This window comes from Pygoscelis adeliae, unplaced genomic scaffold (genome assembly GCF_000699105.1).
Source record: "Pygoscelis adeliae isolate BGI_AS28 unplaced genomic scaffold, ASM69910v1 Scaffold197, whole genome shotgun sequence".
NCBI classification, from domain to species: domain Eukaryota; kingdom Metazoa; phylum Chordata; class Aves; order Sphenisciformes; family Spheniscidae; genus Pygoscelis; species Pygoscelis adeliae.
In genome coordinates, this window is record NW_008825105.1 from 26,560 (window position 1) to 40,488 (window position 13,929).

Below are 13,929 nucleotides of genomic sequence, written 5' to 3' on the forward strand. Positions count from 1 at the left end.
TTGCTCCAAGAGGCACGCTTGGCATCCAAGAGGAATGCAGCGGGGCTCTCCAGGCACCCGCTGCCTCAGCCTCTCCTTCAAATCATTTATCCACACCTTTCAGTAAAGCTACCCCTCTCTCCAAAGCTATCAAGTCCCAAAGGAAAAGAAAAAAAAAAAAAACAAACCAAAAAGGGCAGCATGTGGGTCTTGCCAGCTCCAGCTGTGAACGCTGCAGCACACCCCGAAGCTGGGAGGGGTGGAGAAGGTCCCGTTCATCCCCCAGCACTGGCTCTGCTGCGTGTGGGGACGAGAGCTGCATCTTCATCGGGTGCCTCCTGCCCTCTCCGACAGCGTCTGGCCCAGGGCTGCTCCCAGGGAGCCCAGCGCAGCCCCCCGCAAGGCCCCCCAAACCACCTTCAAACATCACCTGCCTGTCCCTAGGAAGGCACCTCCGTGAAGAGGTGTTTTTCTGCAAGAAGAGAAGAGAGGGCTTTCCTCCAGCCCAAGGGGTGCACGGGAGACCAGAGGGCTGTAAATCAGCCTCACTTTGGAGCTGCTAATTGAGCTGCTTCTGTTAACACCCATGCACAAAAGAAGGCAGTGGGGATAGTGGCATTTCCACCGTAACTCTCCCAGTTAGACACAAAACTCTTCAAACAAGACGCTGCGCTGCCCGTGGAGGCTCGGGGATGTCTTCGGGCCCTGCCAGGCACAGGAGCAGTTTGCCTGGGCTCCATGCCCGCATGGGAAAGCAGAGCTGCTCTGGGATCCCTGCCCACCGGGCTTGCGGGAAGAGCCAAAGGAGAGGTTGTGGCTGTATTTGTTGCCCCATCCCGCTCTGCTGAGCAACGCTGCCAGTAAGGGGTTATGTGTCGCTCCACCCCGAGGAAAGGGCAGCCAGCAGCAGCCTGCCTGTGCCTTCCTGCCTCCCTCTGTCTGCCTTTGTTATCCAGGAAACAGTGATGTTTCCACTGAGAAGCTCAAAGTTCTCTTTTTTATCCCCCCCTCCCCCTTTATTTCCCTTTCCAACACAATTTAAGCTCTAAGAATATGTAACAAAAGCATTTGCAATGAGGCCAAGAGGTGTTTTCTTAAGGGAGTAGTCAAGCAGCCTGGATAACGTATTGCTTTAAAATACTTACCTGTGAACATGTTGACAAATCACGTGGAGATGTCTCGGCCATGTATTTTTACAGGTCACTGGTCACCTGAGGTCTGAATTGGGATGGTGGCTGCATAATGCAAAAAGAAGTTGCTGACAGGAAAAAAAAATGCTTTAAATGCTGGGGAATTCTCTTGTAATAGCTTACAGCAGTGACCTCAGCATGGGATAGTGAGATGTTGAGAAGTATTTGGCAAAGACCTCTTGCAATGTCAAATCTCCTCAGGGAGCATCGCGGTTCGTGCATACATCAGAAGAACCAGCTGCTGGTAGTTTCAACTCAATGAAATCCCCTTGCTAAGAGAGCTCAGATTAACCCCTTGAACCAGGCTGTTTTCCTACCTGAGGCCACGCAGGAGACATCTGTACCTGCCGAGACCATCAGGCTCAGACCAGCCCCGTCCCTCTGCCTCTCTGCCACCCGCGTTTGCTGTCCCGTTTTGCCCTGTATTGCCCCAATAACCAACTGAACACCGAAACCTCCCGGGCAGGAGCTGCCCCAGCAGCTGAGCCCTGCGATAGCGGGCCTGCATCTGCTCAGCCGGAGCCGCCGAGGGCGACTTGCTTTATCTTGCTCTGACATCCCTTCCCCGTGCTGCAGAAATCAGGCCAAGCAGATGGCAACGGCAGAAACGAAAGCACATACGGAGGGGAGCCTGACCCGTGCTGCTCTGTGCACCTACGCTGCCAGGCTCGGACTGGAACGACATGAGGTTTCCAGCAAAACCAGCCAGCTTGTTTTGGGGTTGAGCTGCCGGAGCTGCTCTTGGCTTTCCATGGAAACGTGCCCTCGGCTCCCGCACGCCCCTGCCATCCCCGTGCAGGGCAGCAGCCTGGGACGTCGCCCACAGCTCCCAAAGCCTTTCTGGGACTGACCCCCTGGGTCTGCCCGGGCTGAGCGGGGGAGCCGCAGCAGAGGGGCTGCAGAGCTGGGGACCGGGATGGTTAAATAGGATTAAGGGCAGGTATCCATCGCTCCAGCGTTCCTCTTCAGACCACTTACTAGAAACACTCACATTCCCAAACATCACTGCACAGATTGTCTTTCTTCCTTTACTTTTTTTTTTTTTCTTAAACCAAGTTAAACTGGCATAGGAGGCCGTTTAGAAAATAAATAAGAGTGCTGATAAAGAACTGATTGAACAGCAAATCTGACCATTATCAAGACATCTCTAAAAGCCGATACCTTTCTTAAAAGAGCATAAAATATGAAAAGGGAACAGCAGGCAGTTGAATTCACAGGCTACCCTTTATAAACAATTACCATTTATTACTAAATGTAAATAAAAACCCAGAAAGGCACCTAAATTTAAGGCAATTAGTACTCTGTATAGGACAAAGATGGTAAGCAGCCAACAGCATAAACCTGACATTTCCAGTTTCTCTGTTGCAGTGTGACAACACTGGAGAGTATATCTAGCAGTTACTTCTCTGTGTCTGCGCGTAGTCGATGTGCTAACAGCCTGCGGCGTTACAGAGCTGCCTTCCTCCCTTTGGAAAGCTAAGTAGCTCCTTTACAATATGACATTAGTAGATACACAAACCGCTCATGGCTGTTATCTTTCATGTAGTCTGAACAGAAATATAAACTGCGAAGAATTTATGCCTGATACAAAAAAAGTTTTTGCTAAACAAGGTTCTTAAAGTGCTGGATATAAAGATCAACATTCCATTTAGCATGTAAAGTACTATGATTTCCTAAAATAAATAAGCACATAACTTTGCAAGACAGGGAAGTCAGTATTTTGCTTTCAGCACAACCCAGCTGGCAGCTAGCATAGGTGTATGTGCAACCGGACCGTGCTGCAGCCAGAAATTCCTGGTAAGTCAGGGGACCCAGCAGAGGGATTTGGGTCTTTTACAGCCCGTCCAGTGAGTCTGTTTTTATGGTGCTTGTTATGGCAGCAGGTCGGCGTTGCTAGTGAGCAAGGAAATGTGGAAACACCAAGTCAAACAGGTTGTGACATAACTGAGCTCTGTCAGAAATTCTGCAGGAGGCCTGAGGAGTTTCTGAGAAACTGCGGCTTCCCACCCCCAGCCTGAGAAAAGGCTGGTCGGATCAGTAGGGAATCATAACTGGATTCGGGATGTTAGGAAGAAATTACTGAAAGAGAGGAAAAACTGACAGGAGAAGTTGGAATTAGCCAACTCTTGCATAAGCAATTTTCAATCAATTTCTTGGAACATTAAAACATATCACAATTAAAAAAATACATTTTGTATGTGCACATGGGACAGGCCTGATCTAGCTTATTCTCTGTTTTAAAGCAAAGTGTAGGAGTCCTAACAAGTATGACCATCGCATGGGGCACTTTAGGAACAGAACACAGCGAAGGGTTGGCATGCTTTATGCTTACAGTGCTATTTTTGTTTGAAAAGATAACAATAGATTTAGGTAGGTGGGATCCCATTTAACTGTGTGTCTTGTCTACATCTGCAGTGAGATGGCAGGAGGAGCAGGACATTCCAGTTGTCTTTGCAACCATGCAAGGAAAATGCAAATGCCTCCCCCCTTCCAGGGTTTCTTCCACGGGGGTCCCTTTGTCACGGTGTCACTGGAGGGGAGCAGCCCCATCACAAGTAAACTGCTTCAAAGCTACAGATAAATCTTTCTGTGCGCTTCCCATGGGCCGTATACGCAGCTTGGGGGGAGGAAACGTTCACATGAAGATTAGTCCGGCTGTAGTTTCAAGGAGGGTTAAGCTTTCTGCCCACATTTTTAAAAACCCACCCAGTTTGGGGGTGAATTTTAGCACTGCGCTTTAGAAAGGCCCAAACCAATTTCTCCTTCAAACACTAGAGGCTGTTGTTGGGCATCGTTCCACTTTCCCCCAGCTCATCCCTTGCTCCAGCCTTCTGGCACCGAGGGGCTGATTTTACACGACCCGTGTTTTGGGACAGGAGAGCCAAGTTTCTGCAGTAAGACACAAAGCGGCATTTCTCACACATCAGATCGTGTGTCAAGCTGCTGCTTTGACATGATCTCCTGAAGAAGTGCTAGGAATGACAAAAGAGTAGAAAAAGAAAAACCAACAGGAAGAGATTTTTAAATCAGTCTTTGTTCTGAAGTGACATAATAGAGCAAAGTAAAAACTTTTAGGCAAAAAAAAGACAAAGTTTTCCCCTTTCCTTCTATGTTGTATGATCTAGGATGCTTCTAGCTTTCACTTGTTCCTACCAAGGACCCACCGTCACCAAACTTCATCTCCTTTAAAGCCTGCAAAGCCCTTTTCATACACTGATACCACTGCAACATCTTTCCTACGTACACTTCCACAAGCGCTCAACCATGCAGCCCCGTTACCCTGCCTTTAACCCTGCAAGTGGGATTCTTTGATTCCTTGTTTAACAGTCCAGACAAATACCTTGGGGTTTCGGTCACAGGCGAATGCTAGCAGGTTGGAACAAACCCCAGCTTTGAGAAATGATGCAGCAATGGGGAAAATCCCTCCTGGCCACGCTGCACCTGCACGGGGGCATTTCTGGACCTGGGCTTAAGCACCAGCCTCATCACATTTGTGTAACAGCCCCGGGCTGGGCGGGTTCACACACAAAATCCACCATGGCAGGGGTGACAGATTTTCTGGTTTTTGACCCAAGAGTCATGGCTCAGGGATGGGCAAGTTCAGCTTGACCCAGACACCAGAGAAATGCTTTTCATCCGGTCTCCAGTTGGGTAATGAGACCCTCCAGTGGGTGTTTTGTCTTTATTACTTACAATTTACATGCTTATGGTTCCCACCCAGACACTGTTTCCAACACAACTGGCACTCACCCTTGTTACAGGTAAAATAATCCTTTGCAACGGATGGGGAATCTGTTGTAGCAGCACTTCTGCCATGTCCGGCTTCTCCTGGCTGCCCACGACCTCGCTAGCGTGGAACAAGGTTAGCGTTAGTGCATTGCCTCTCGCTGCTGCAACAAGGACAGAAGCCCCAGCACGCTTAAGGCTACGTGGTATAAAGTTGTCTCTTGCTTTTCAATATGGAAAAAAAATGGGTTAAACAAAATCTCTAATGACACGAGAGCAAGGAAACAATTGACAAATGAAAATACATTCCATACAAAACAAAGCTTTTTTAAGAGGAGGAGGTCAGTGCAATCAAACCTGAGCTTTGAACCAGGTGCCCAACCAGCGAAAAATATAAATTATATAGGGAAAACCTATAGAAGAAAAGAACACGACAAAAAAATCACTCACCTCCACAAAATGATGCAACTTTAGACCATTTTACGTTTTCAAAGCAGCCGGCTTGGGGGAGGATGCCAGAGATCCCCATGTACTTTGGAGGACACACGGATCCTTGGCTGGTTCCAGAAGAATAGTAGCTTTGGGTTTTGTACAAAGGTACAACAAATCTGAACGCTGAGGTAGCACAGCCCCTTGACACTGAAGAGAAACACAGGAAAAAATGAAAATTCCAGGTATAGGACTGGGAGTAAGCAGGGAGTCCCACTGATGAGTTCCCCTGAACTCCAAGTGAGCCTCCAGGACTGACCTGGTGTCCTGGAGAAAGAAGAAGAACGGGAGAAGGAGATAGTATTTTGGAGTGACTTTTTATAAAGGCTGAGCTTCATTTCATATGTGAAAGCCTTCTTAGGCGGTTGGATGGCATTTCCACGGGAACCTGAGAATGAAAATCACGGTGTGAAATTAATCTAATGGCTTTTTTGTAGAAATATGATAAAGGAGCAAATTCAGTTGGGAAACGTGGGACTTGATTCAATGTAGAATCATTTCAACTCACTTTGGGAAGGAGGACTCCTTTCCATTTCTTTCGCTCTAAGTTTGACAGATGTGCTTTTCTCTAGGGTATAAAGAATAAGTATTGCTCGGAGCACTACACCTTTCTTGCACAGACCATTCATTCCTTACTCACTTCAGCAGCACTGCATCTTTTCTCTTTAAAATTGCAATATGACTTATGCTTGACATGGCCTGTACTAAGCAATCACAATATGTTAAGCTGGTGCATACCGAACACTGAACTCAAATACTGAACTCGGACAAAATCACCTTTGCATTCAGGTGCAGTTCCGCTCCAGACTCCGTTTGTTTTGTCCGTACTCGTACAACGGATGCTCACATGTCCAACGAGTTGGAAGCCAGAGTCACAGCTGTAAGTCACTGTTGAGTTATAAGCAAATTTTTCTACACCTTCGCCATTGTGCTTTCCATTGCTAATTTGAGGAGGTGAAGAGCAGGTAATTACTGCAGGAAAGAAGGTCAAAATGAGTATTGCAAAAAACTTCAGTAATAATGAAAATGCAAATTTTTTCTTGAGTCCACCTAAGGTTCTTGAAGACAATAAACCATTTGGACAATGGAAGATGGGTAACTAGCCCTGCCTTCTGCCAGGGCTCTTTTCTTTCTGAAGTGTTTCTGTTGCCACATCTTTCTCCCTCTCGCTCCAAGGGTCACAAAAATAAATAGGCAACTTGCCATGCCCTGGCTCGTGAGTCCTCAAAATCTCTTCCCATCACCTTCACTGCAACCTTAATTCATGGGAAAATATGTAGATCTCGTGGGAACAAAACTGCTGAAATACAGTGTCAGCAGCAAAATGGGTATTTCTCAGCTGCGGTGTTGGTGACAGATCTGCCACATAATATCAACAAAAACAAACGAAGTACGGAAACAGGTTTAGACTAGACATGAGTACGCAGGATCTACTGGAGAGAAGTCAGAAGTAAGGTTGGATTAATCTTACGTTCACAAGTTGGAAGTTTACTCCATTCAACATCGTTTCCTTTAAGCTGACACTGGATGAAATGACTCCCAGCTAGTTTGTACCTAAGTGAAAATACACAAGAAAAGAAAAACGTGTGTAACTATCCAGAAACTGAGAACAATTTTTTTTTGCCCGGTACCAGTATGATCAGGAGTGTAGAAAAGGCAGTTTTAAAGCGAGCAGACATGCAGATACAAGCTGGTTAACAGGAGAGCTCCTTCACCTTGCTCTCTCTGCCAGGATCCTTGTTAATCTATTTTTAGGCGATTCTCTCCTTTGACTCCCTGCAGAGCGCATCTTCCATTGCAAGGGTGGGAGAACTCGTAGCTGGTGGCTAGCAGAGCACGCAGTGAATGCCAGACAGCACTGAGGTTGGATGTGGATTCCCACATGGATGCATGGGGCTCGGATTTGCTGAATCAGGGACTATTTCTCCCTGCCTGCTTCCTGGCAGAGAACAGTACTGGGATTCAGGCTGCTGGCATCCAGCGCCTTTCCCACACCGCTGTCACGCACCAGGATGAGATGACGAGGTGAGGAGCTCCCTCCTGAGCACACACAGCATCTCGGAAGGCTGTGGCTCAGCCCCTGACTGCTGCTCCGCTTCGCGGCGGTGCTGCATTACTGAGGTCAGTTAGCTGGATCTGCTGCGATCCTCAGCGCTGGTGGTAGAGGGCAAGGCGCCCAGCCTCCTTCAGTGCCACCTCCTCCCTGGGACGTTGCTTTTGGGTTGTAAGGGTGTAGCTGTTTTGCTAAAGTTTTGCCAGAAACGCAAATTCAAATGCATCCACTGCATACAGCAGGGACCCGTGAGAGGCAACAGGGATCTACAGTTCATTAAAGTGGCTTTTGGATTGGCTTGCTGGAAGCTAATACCTCTTGTTCTGACAGCACCGACACCTTCCCCAATCTCTGAATTGCATCCTTCTGTTCAAAAAAATTCATCATTTAGACATGATTGATAGTATCTGACCTTGCTTAGATGGATAACTTTATCCCTCCACCCTGATGTGTATTGTCGAAGATTAACTGAACCCCAGAAGGGTGGGACAGGCTGTCATTTCCCCAAAGGCCATCCTAAGGGAATATCTGGAGAAAAAAAAAGCTCTGTTACATTTGAAGCAGCTGCAAAGACTGACAGAACAAGCCAGTTGATGCCAGCTAGCTCCTGCTAGGGAGGGAGGAATAGTAGCTGGAGTCTTAAGAGCTTAATTTCGCAAGTCAGTCTACTGCATACGTGCCCTGATTGAAAGCAGGCAGAAAGTGTGAGTCAGCGCTCTGACTGACGGAAAGTGTGCTTCATTGCAGTTTTCTAGCTGAACATCATTGAATTTTAAAAATTCAAACATAACCCCTTTTTATTCAATATATCTCAAATATGTTAAATTGAAATATTTTAGGTAACCTGTTTTGAAGTCTATGGTTATAAACTGATGTACAACCAGCTCTGTTGGGATAGATACCCTGGGGCAGTTAAATTTCCTCTGGATGTCACTTGAAGGAAAAGGCAGCCATAAATTCAGACCCCAGTCCCTTCCCTCCAGCTGTGTCTTATTCCCTCCCAGCCCAAAGCTGTAATTCAAGTGGGAAAAGCAGCCTCATGCTCTGCACTTGGAGCAACACCATAGGAGCGATATATTGTGAAATCTCAGCCCAGCCCGTGTCCATAAGTTCATTGCACTGGACTGGAGTTCATATTCCAGCATCAGCACCGCTGTACTGGAGCTCGGGGCATTGCCCCGCGACTCACCCGTCGTCGCAGAACACGTTCATTCTTGCACCGAACTGCAGGTCTGTGAGAGCGACCATCCCGCCCCCGGGCAGCGCTCCGGGGTCGCCGCAGGATCTCCCTGCCAGAGAACGAGGCCAGCGTTAGTGGTACCACACAGTGACGGAGGAATAAAAAAGGCTAAATAAGGGACGTAGGAAGCGTTTTACTTCCTACGTGTCCCAGCCGAGCTGGCAGGTGCCAGAATCCTCCGTAGATGAAGGTGTGGATCCCCGTAAGGGCTCCACGCTCACAGCGGTAAGCATCTCGCAGGAGGGCAGAGGAGAATATTTGCAGAGGTATTTCCATCTCAATAGATGGGCAGTAAGTTACTCAGCTGTGAAAAATGTATTGCTGCCACATCATCAGTCTTAATATTACATGGATTTCACCAAGAAACATGCTTTGTCTTAATTTTGAAGTTCAATGCTAGAATTGCAAATTGGCATTTGCCCTGTGCATATGCCGCGTCCAGATGCAAACATACTTCCTAATATGAAAATCAAAATAGATCTGTTTGTGCCAGCAGAAAAAAACCAACACGATTGATACTCCTGCTGTTCAGCCTGAAATATGAATGTCAAGGAATATCCACCTAATTTTGGATTAAACATGTAGCTGTTGGGAAGATAATGACCCAGCTGCATTTCAGCACGCGGGTTGGGAGCAGCTACCTGACCTGCTCCGAACTCCACAGCTGCTTTTCAGCAAGCAGAGTGGAGCAGAGCAGAGATACTCACTCCGGCACAGCTCAGCAGCTTCCGACCACACCAGGTTTTCAAGGCAAGTGCTGGTGGGGGAACTTTCCGAGGTGTTCTCGTAGCCAGGGCGGCAGACGTAGCTCACGTTGGTCCCAACAGGAAAGAAGTTAATCCTCTCGTCCTCCTTGGACAGGGCAGCAAACCGCAACCTTGTCGGGGCAGCACAGCTCCCTGGCAGTCAAGGAAAGCGGGCCTGAAAGAGCTGCCCGCCAGAAGGCATGCAAAATAAACCTCGGAACCACAGAAACGCTCTCACTACGGCGCTTTTGGAAAGCTCCTCGCGTTCATCGCAGGTTACTTGTGTTTTCATACCGGGCTGCTACTCTACTGAACGCATCTTTTGCAAAATGCAAATCAAGATGCATTAACTGCACAGGCAAAGCTGTTAGTGGGATATCGGCAGCCACGTGCACGTACTGCGGGGCAGCGTACGCTGCAGCCGCCTGCACGGCCTCTGCCAGCCAGGGCTCGGGAGACGCACCAGCATCCTGGGCTCCAGCCACTGTCCGACTGACCCCCTCGACAACAGGCACAGATCCTGCACCCATCAGCAGCTCTGACGAACAGCAGCTACGGGAAACGGGTTTGTGCCTTGCCGGGTTGGGTGGTGCCATTGCAGAGCAGCCGCCGTAAGCGGCAGAAACTTTAAGCCAAGCCAGAGACAAGCGAGGGAGCTGTGTTTCAGAGAAAGGAGGTATTTACGGCCGCAGGGCTCGGGCAGTTTTGACCAGCGTGCGCCGGGCAGGCACTCCACCGTGTCCGACCTCCCGGGAATTTTGATGGCGCCTTCAATGCATGTGTATGTCACCCTGGATCCAACGGGGAAGCTGCTGGCGTGCTCGTCGCTGGATGGTCTGGAGTGGGTCATGAGAGGTGGGGACCCACAGTCACCTGTGGCAGGAGAAGACCTCCTCAGGTGAGGACCCCGTTTCCCTGGCCCCTTCCCCAACCCCAGCAAGCATCCCAGGAGTGCAGCTGTGCTGGCCCAGGCTTCCCCTCTGGGCAAAGGCACCGGGCAGGGCTGCATCCATGAGAGCATGAAGCAATGGTTCCCCATGCTTAGGGGTGGTGGCATCACCCCCCCAGCACCTGAGCAGCAAGTGGGACCCAGGCAGATCTCTCTGGTCCTCCCCATGCATCCCACATCCCCGTACTCACCGCGAGCCACTGGCATGCCTAGGAGCCCCAGCAAGGCCAGGAGCAGCACAGGGTGGCCAGACCCCCATGCCCTGGCGGGTGCCCCGCAGCTCAGGGTGCCTGGGTGCTTCCCCCGCCCTGGCTCTCCAGACTTCATTGCAGCAATTTCTGTGCTCCTCTGTCGAGCACCGTTGGCTCCAAGGGGCTGTTTCTGAAGCTGGGAGGAGATGCAGCACAGCAGACTCAGCCAAGCCTCTGGAGCAATGGAAACCTTTCCAGAACATCCGTGGAGCTAAATCCTCCTGCAGGGACATGGAGAGCAGCCAGGGGTGGGGGACAACTGTCATCCACAGGCTTGGGTAAAGCCTCCTGGTCCTCCTGCCCCACTGTAAGGAATGAGGGAATAACTCAACCCTTTTATTTGACCTGAGACAGGCAGTGAGCACTGACTAGCACAGTTTTACCAAAACCAAATGCTACCAGAGCAGAAAAGACCCCCACCCAGCCCCAAGCTGTATCCAGGGTAGAAAAATGCCTTCTTAGTCATTTGCTGGCAGGTAAGCAACACAGATTTTCCATAAGCAGAGTTAGTGAAACAAAAAATAAAAGCATTATCCTTTTTGTTTGTTAATTTTTTTCTTGATTGCCTGACTCATTTGTAATTAGGGATGGGTGTAAGCGAATACATCTGTGCACTGACTAATGGTCTGAAATATCCCATCTGACAGCAGTCAAGACTACTCAGACACAGTCTTAGATACACACGGGATGTAACACCCAGTTCTTATTCATGCTTACGGGTTTCGAGCCTTGCACAGAGAGATAAGACACTTTCTGTCTGCAGTCCCAGGTCAGCACAACGTGGAGAAGAGCGAGGCGTCACACCAGGAGGGTGCAGCCCTGCTCTCCTTGTGGCACAGGGAGAACCAGGGTGGGTCTGAGAGTGCCTCTCATTGCAGATCTCCTCGCCGGGACGTGGTGAAGCACAGGATGCATTATCAAAGCATCTTTCTGTGTAAGGATGGGAGACGCCATCTCTTCCCTGGGTGTTGTGCTTTAGGCTCTAGTAACATTTAAAGCAACTCTAATAATTCATAAAAGCATGCATCTGGCAATGATATACTGCTGCAAATTGCTTGTGCAGGAGATGAGTGCTCCCCCTTCTCCCACTGAGCGCAGGCAGCAGCGCACTGCTGCGCTGCACGGTGCCCTCCCCCCCGCGGCTGCCTGCCGTGCCGTGCCGTGCCGTGCCGTGCCCGCTGCGGCTCCCAGAGCGCCCCGAGGACTGACCCGGGCTGCCAGGGCTCGGCTCTCAATCAGAACCACCACTGTACCACACTGGAAATCTGCCTAATTTACGGGCAGCGTGACAGATTACAAGACACCCATGGTTACACCTGCATCTTTATTGTAATCCTGAAGGGAAGGAGTAATCGCTGCATCACAGAGCTACATAAACTGATCATCGTTTGTTAAGTAATAAGAACAATCTTTCCTGTCTGATTCTCGACACTTAAACTTACAACATCTATTCTTAGCATTTGCTTGCCGGAAATAGGGACACGGAAGATGACACCGCCACAGATATCTGTCGAGTACAGGGCTGGGCCAGAAACCTGTTGCCTGTTTTAAATCCAGGGATAAGGGAACAGAAGCCTTTACTAATGCACTTCTTATATGTAACTGCCCTAGATGAATACAAATCACTAGATTAACAGGAAATCACGTAGTTAAACGCTCACTTCACTACTATTTCTAGATAGAAGTATACTAATGCTGTGACAGGCTGAGTTCGGTACGGGCAGAGGATGCAGCATTGCGCAAACCACCGGCTGGAAGATTACAGCAGAAGCACCTTCAGAGAGCCAGACACTCGTCTCAGCTGGAAGTTTACTTCTGTGGACTTCAGTCCCCCTTCTCTCGGCTTAGCACAGTTATGCAGTGACTCAAAGAACCTCAGTTTAATTTCTTACTATGCTTCCTAAAATAAAATGTGAAACAACTCGTTTGTTCCATAGGGAATCAAGCTTGTCAGACTTAAGGAAAAGAGCAAAAACCCTTCTATGCTCTAGCATCTAGCATGGCAAAAGCAGTCTCCCATACATTGGTTATTATTTCTCTGGCTATATGCATGCAAGCATGAACCGTACAGTCACTGAGAGCCTTCTTATAGATACTGTGACTACAGGAACTGCATGTTCACCAAAGGTGATCGTTACAGGACTCACACGTTCAAGTTTTCTAGTTCCACCTTTAGTTTTTTAATCTCCAGAAACAGTTTCTGTATTTCCAGCAGAGTTTTCAGTTCTGCTATAGGCACACCACATTCAAAGACCGTTTTAATATAATGAATCTCTTCGCACACATCAGCATCACCTTCTTTCTTCTGTTAAAAAGTAAAACAAAACAAACAAAACCCAGAAAAAAGCATGTAAGATTGGGCTGCAGCAGATGGAGAGCCACCCACTCCTCAGCTCTGAGCCTGAACTTCTGTCCCGTTTGCCACGCGCTGCCCCAACGCAGTCTGCATCCCCCACCGGTACCATAAACCAAAAGCACTTAAGAAGCTCGAGCAGTTATTTTTTGTATTAGAAATCAGGCAGCATCCATCCAGGAACTCAGCCAGACTACAGTACTTACACACTTGGGCAGTGGTGTCCAGCTGCCATCAGGCAAGCACGTGGCTGTCCAAGAGTCTTCTGAAGACTTGGCTCCGTTGTCTGAAAAGTGGTATCCACGAAAGCATTTAAAAGTAACAGTCGCATTTGTTTGGTACCACATTTTACCATCCGAAATGCTTTTCAGCCTTCCGTTGGCCACTTGTGGTTGTGGACACAGAACTGAAAGGAAAACCCACAGCAGAAGGCAGCTCAGCAAGAGGGTCATCATTATGTAGGTGGAAAAAAAATCTACGAAGTTTGTGAAGACTGAGTCAGTGCAGGCGAACTTAAATCTGTGGAGCTGTGAAACCAAATGTTAAAGCAAAGTTACTTCCCCAGGCCCTTCAGGAGGGAAGGGTGAAGGTCAGAACAGCCCCTGAGAGGTGTTAGGCATTTGCTGTTTTGTGACAATGTCTCAATCCAGGCATCCCTATGCAAGAGTCTGCAGATCGACATTTGTCAGTAAGAATGCGCACTGAAGAGAAAGTCAGTAACGATGGTGTCTCCTGACCTGTCTTAGAGCCTCCTTTATACAGGACTGTCAAGAAAAATTCAGCTATCGCTGGGTAAACATCAGCTGTTTCTTCTGCAAAAAGGGGAAGGCACTAGGGGAGCCCCGAGGACAGACACAGCTACGCAATGCTGCACCCCAACCTCCCTGCACTGTCGCAGGGGCCGCTGGCTCGGCTCCCGGCTGGTACCCACCTGGCCGGCAGGTGGGCAGGGG

General features: G+C 48.8%; 2 protein-coding genes across 2 annotated transcripts in view; both read right to left on the reverse strand.

The window, feature by feature from the left end:
• The window catches only part of CD55 (CD55 molecule, decay accelerating factor for complement (Cromer blood group)), an 8,974-nt gene extending 7,799 nt beyond the window's left edge, over nt 1–1,175 (reverse strand). Inside the window, exon 1 of the mRNA XM_009327420.1 lies at nt 1,125–1,175. Coding sequence (XP_009325695.1) covers nt 1,125–1,134 — 10 coding nt within the window. The 5' untranslated portion in view covers nt 1,135–1,175. The remainder of the gene's footprint in view (nt 1–1,124) is intronic.
• Nucleotides 1,176–8,622: 7,447 nt separating this feature from the next.
• The window catches only part of LOC103919837 (complement component receptor 1-like protein), a 13,736-nt gene continuing 8,429 nt past the window's right edge, over nt 8,623–13,929 (reverse strand). Inside the window, exons 11-13 of the mRNA XM_009327421.1 lie at nt 10,108–10,296; nt 9,385–9,576; nt 8,623–8,726 (exon numbers count right to left, since the gene is read on the reverse strand). Of these exons, the coding sequence (XP_009325696.1) occupies nt 8,623–8,726; nt 9,385–9,576; nt 10,108–10,296 (485 nt within the window). The remainder of the gene's footprint in view (nt 8,727–9,384; nt 9,577–10,107; nt 10,297–13,929) is intronic.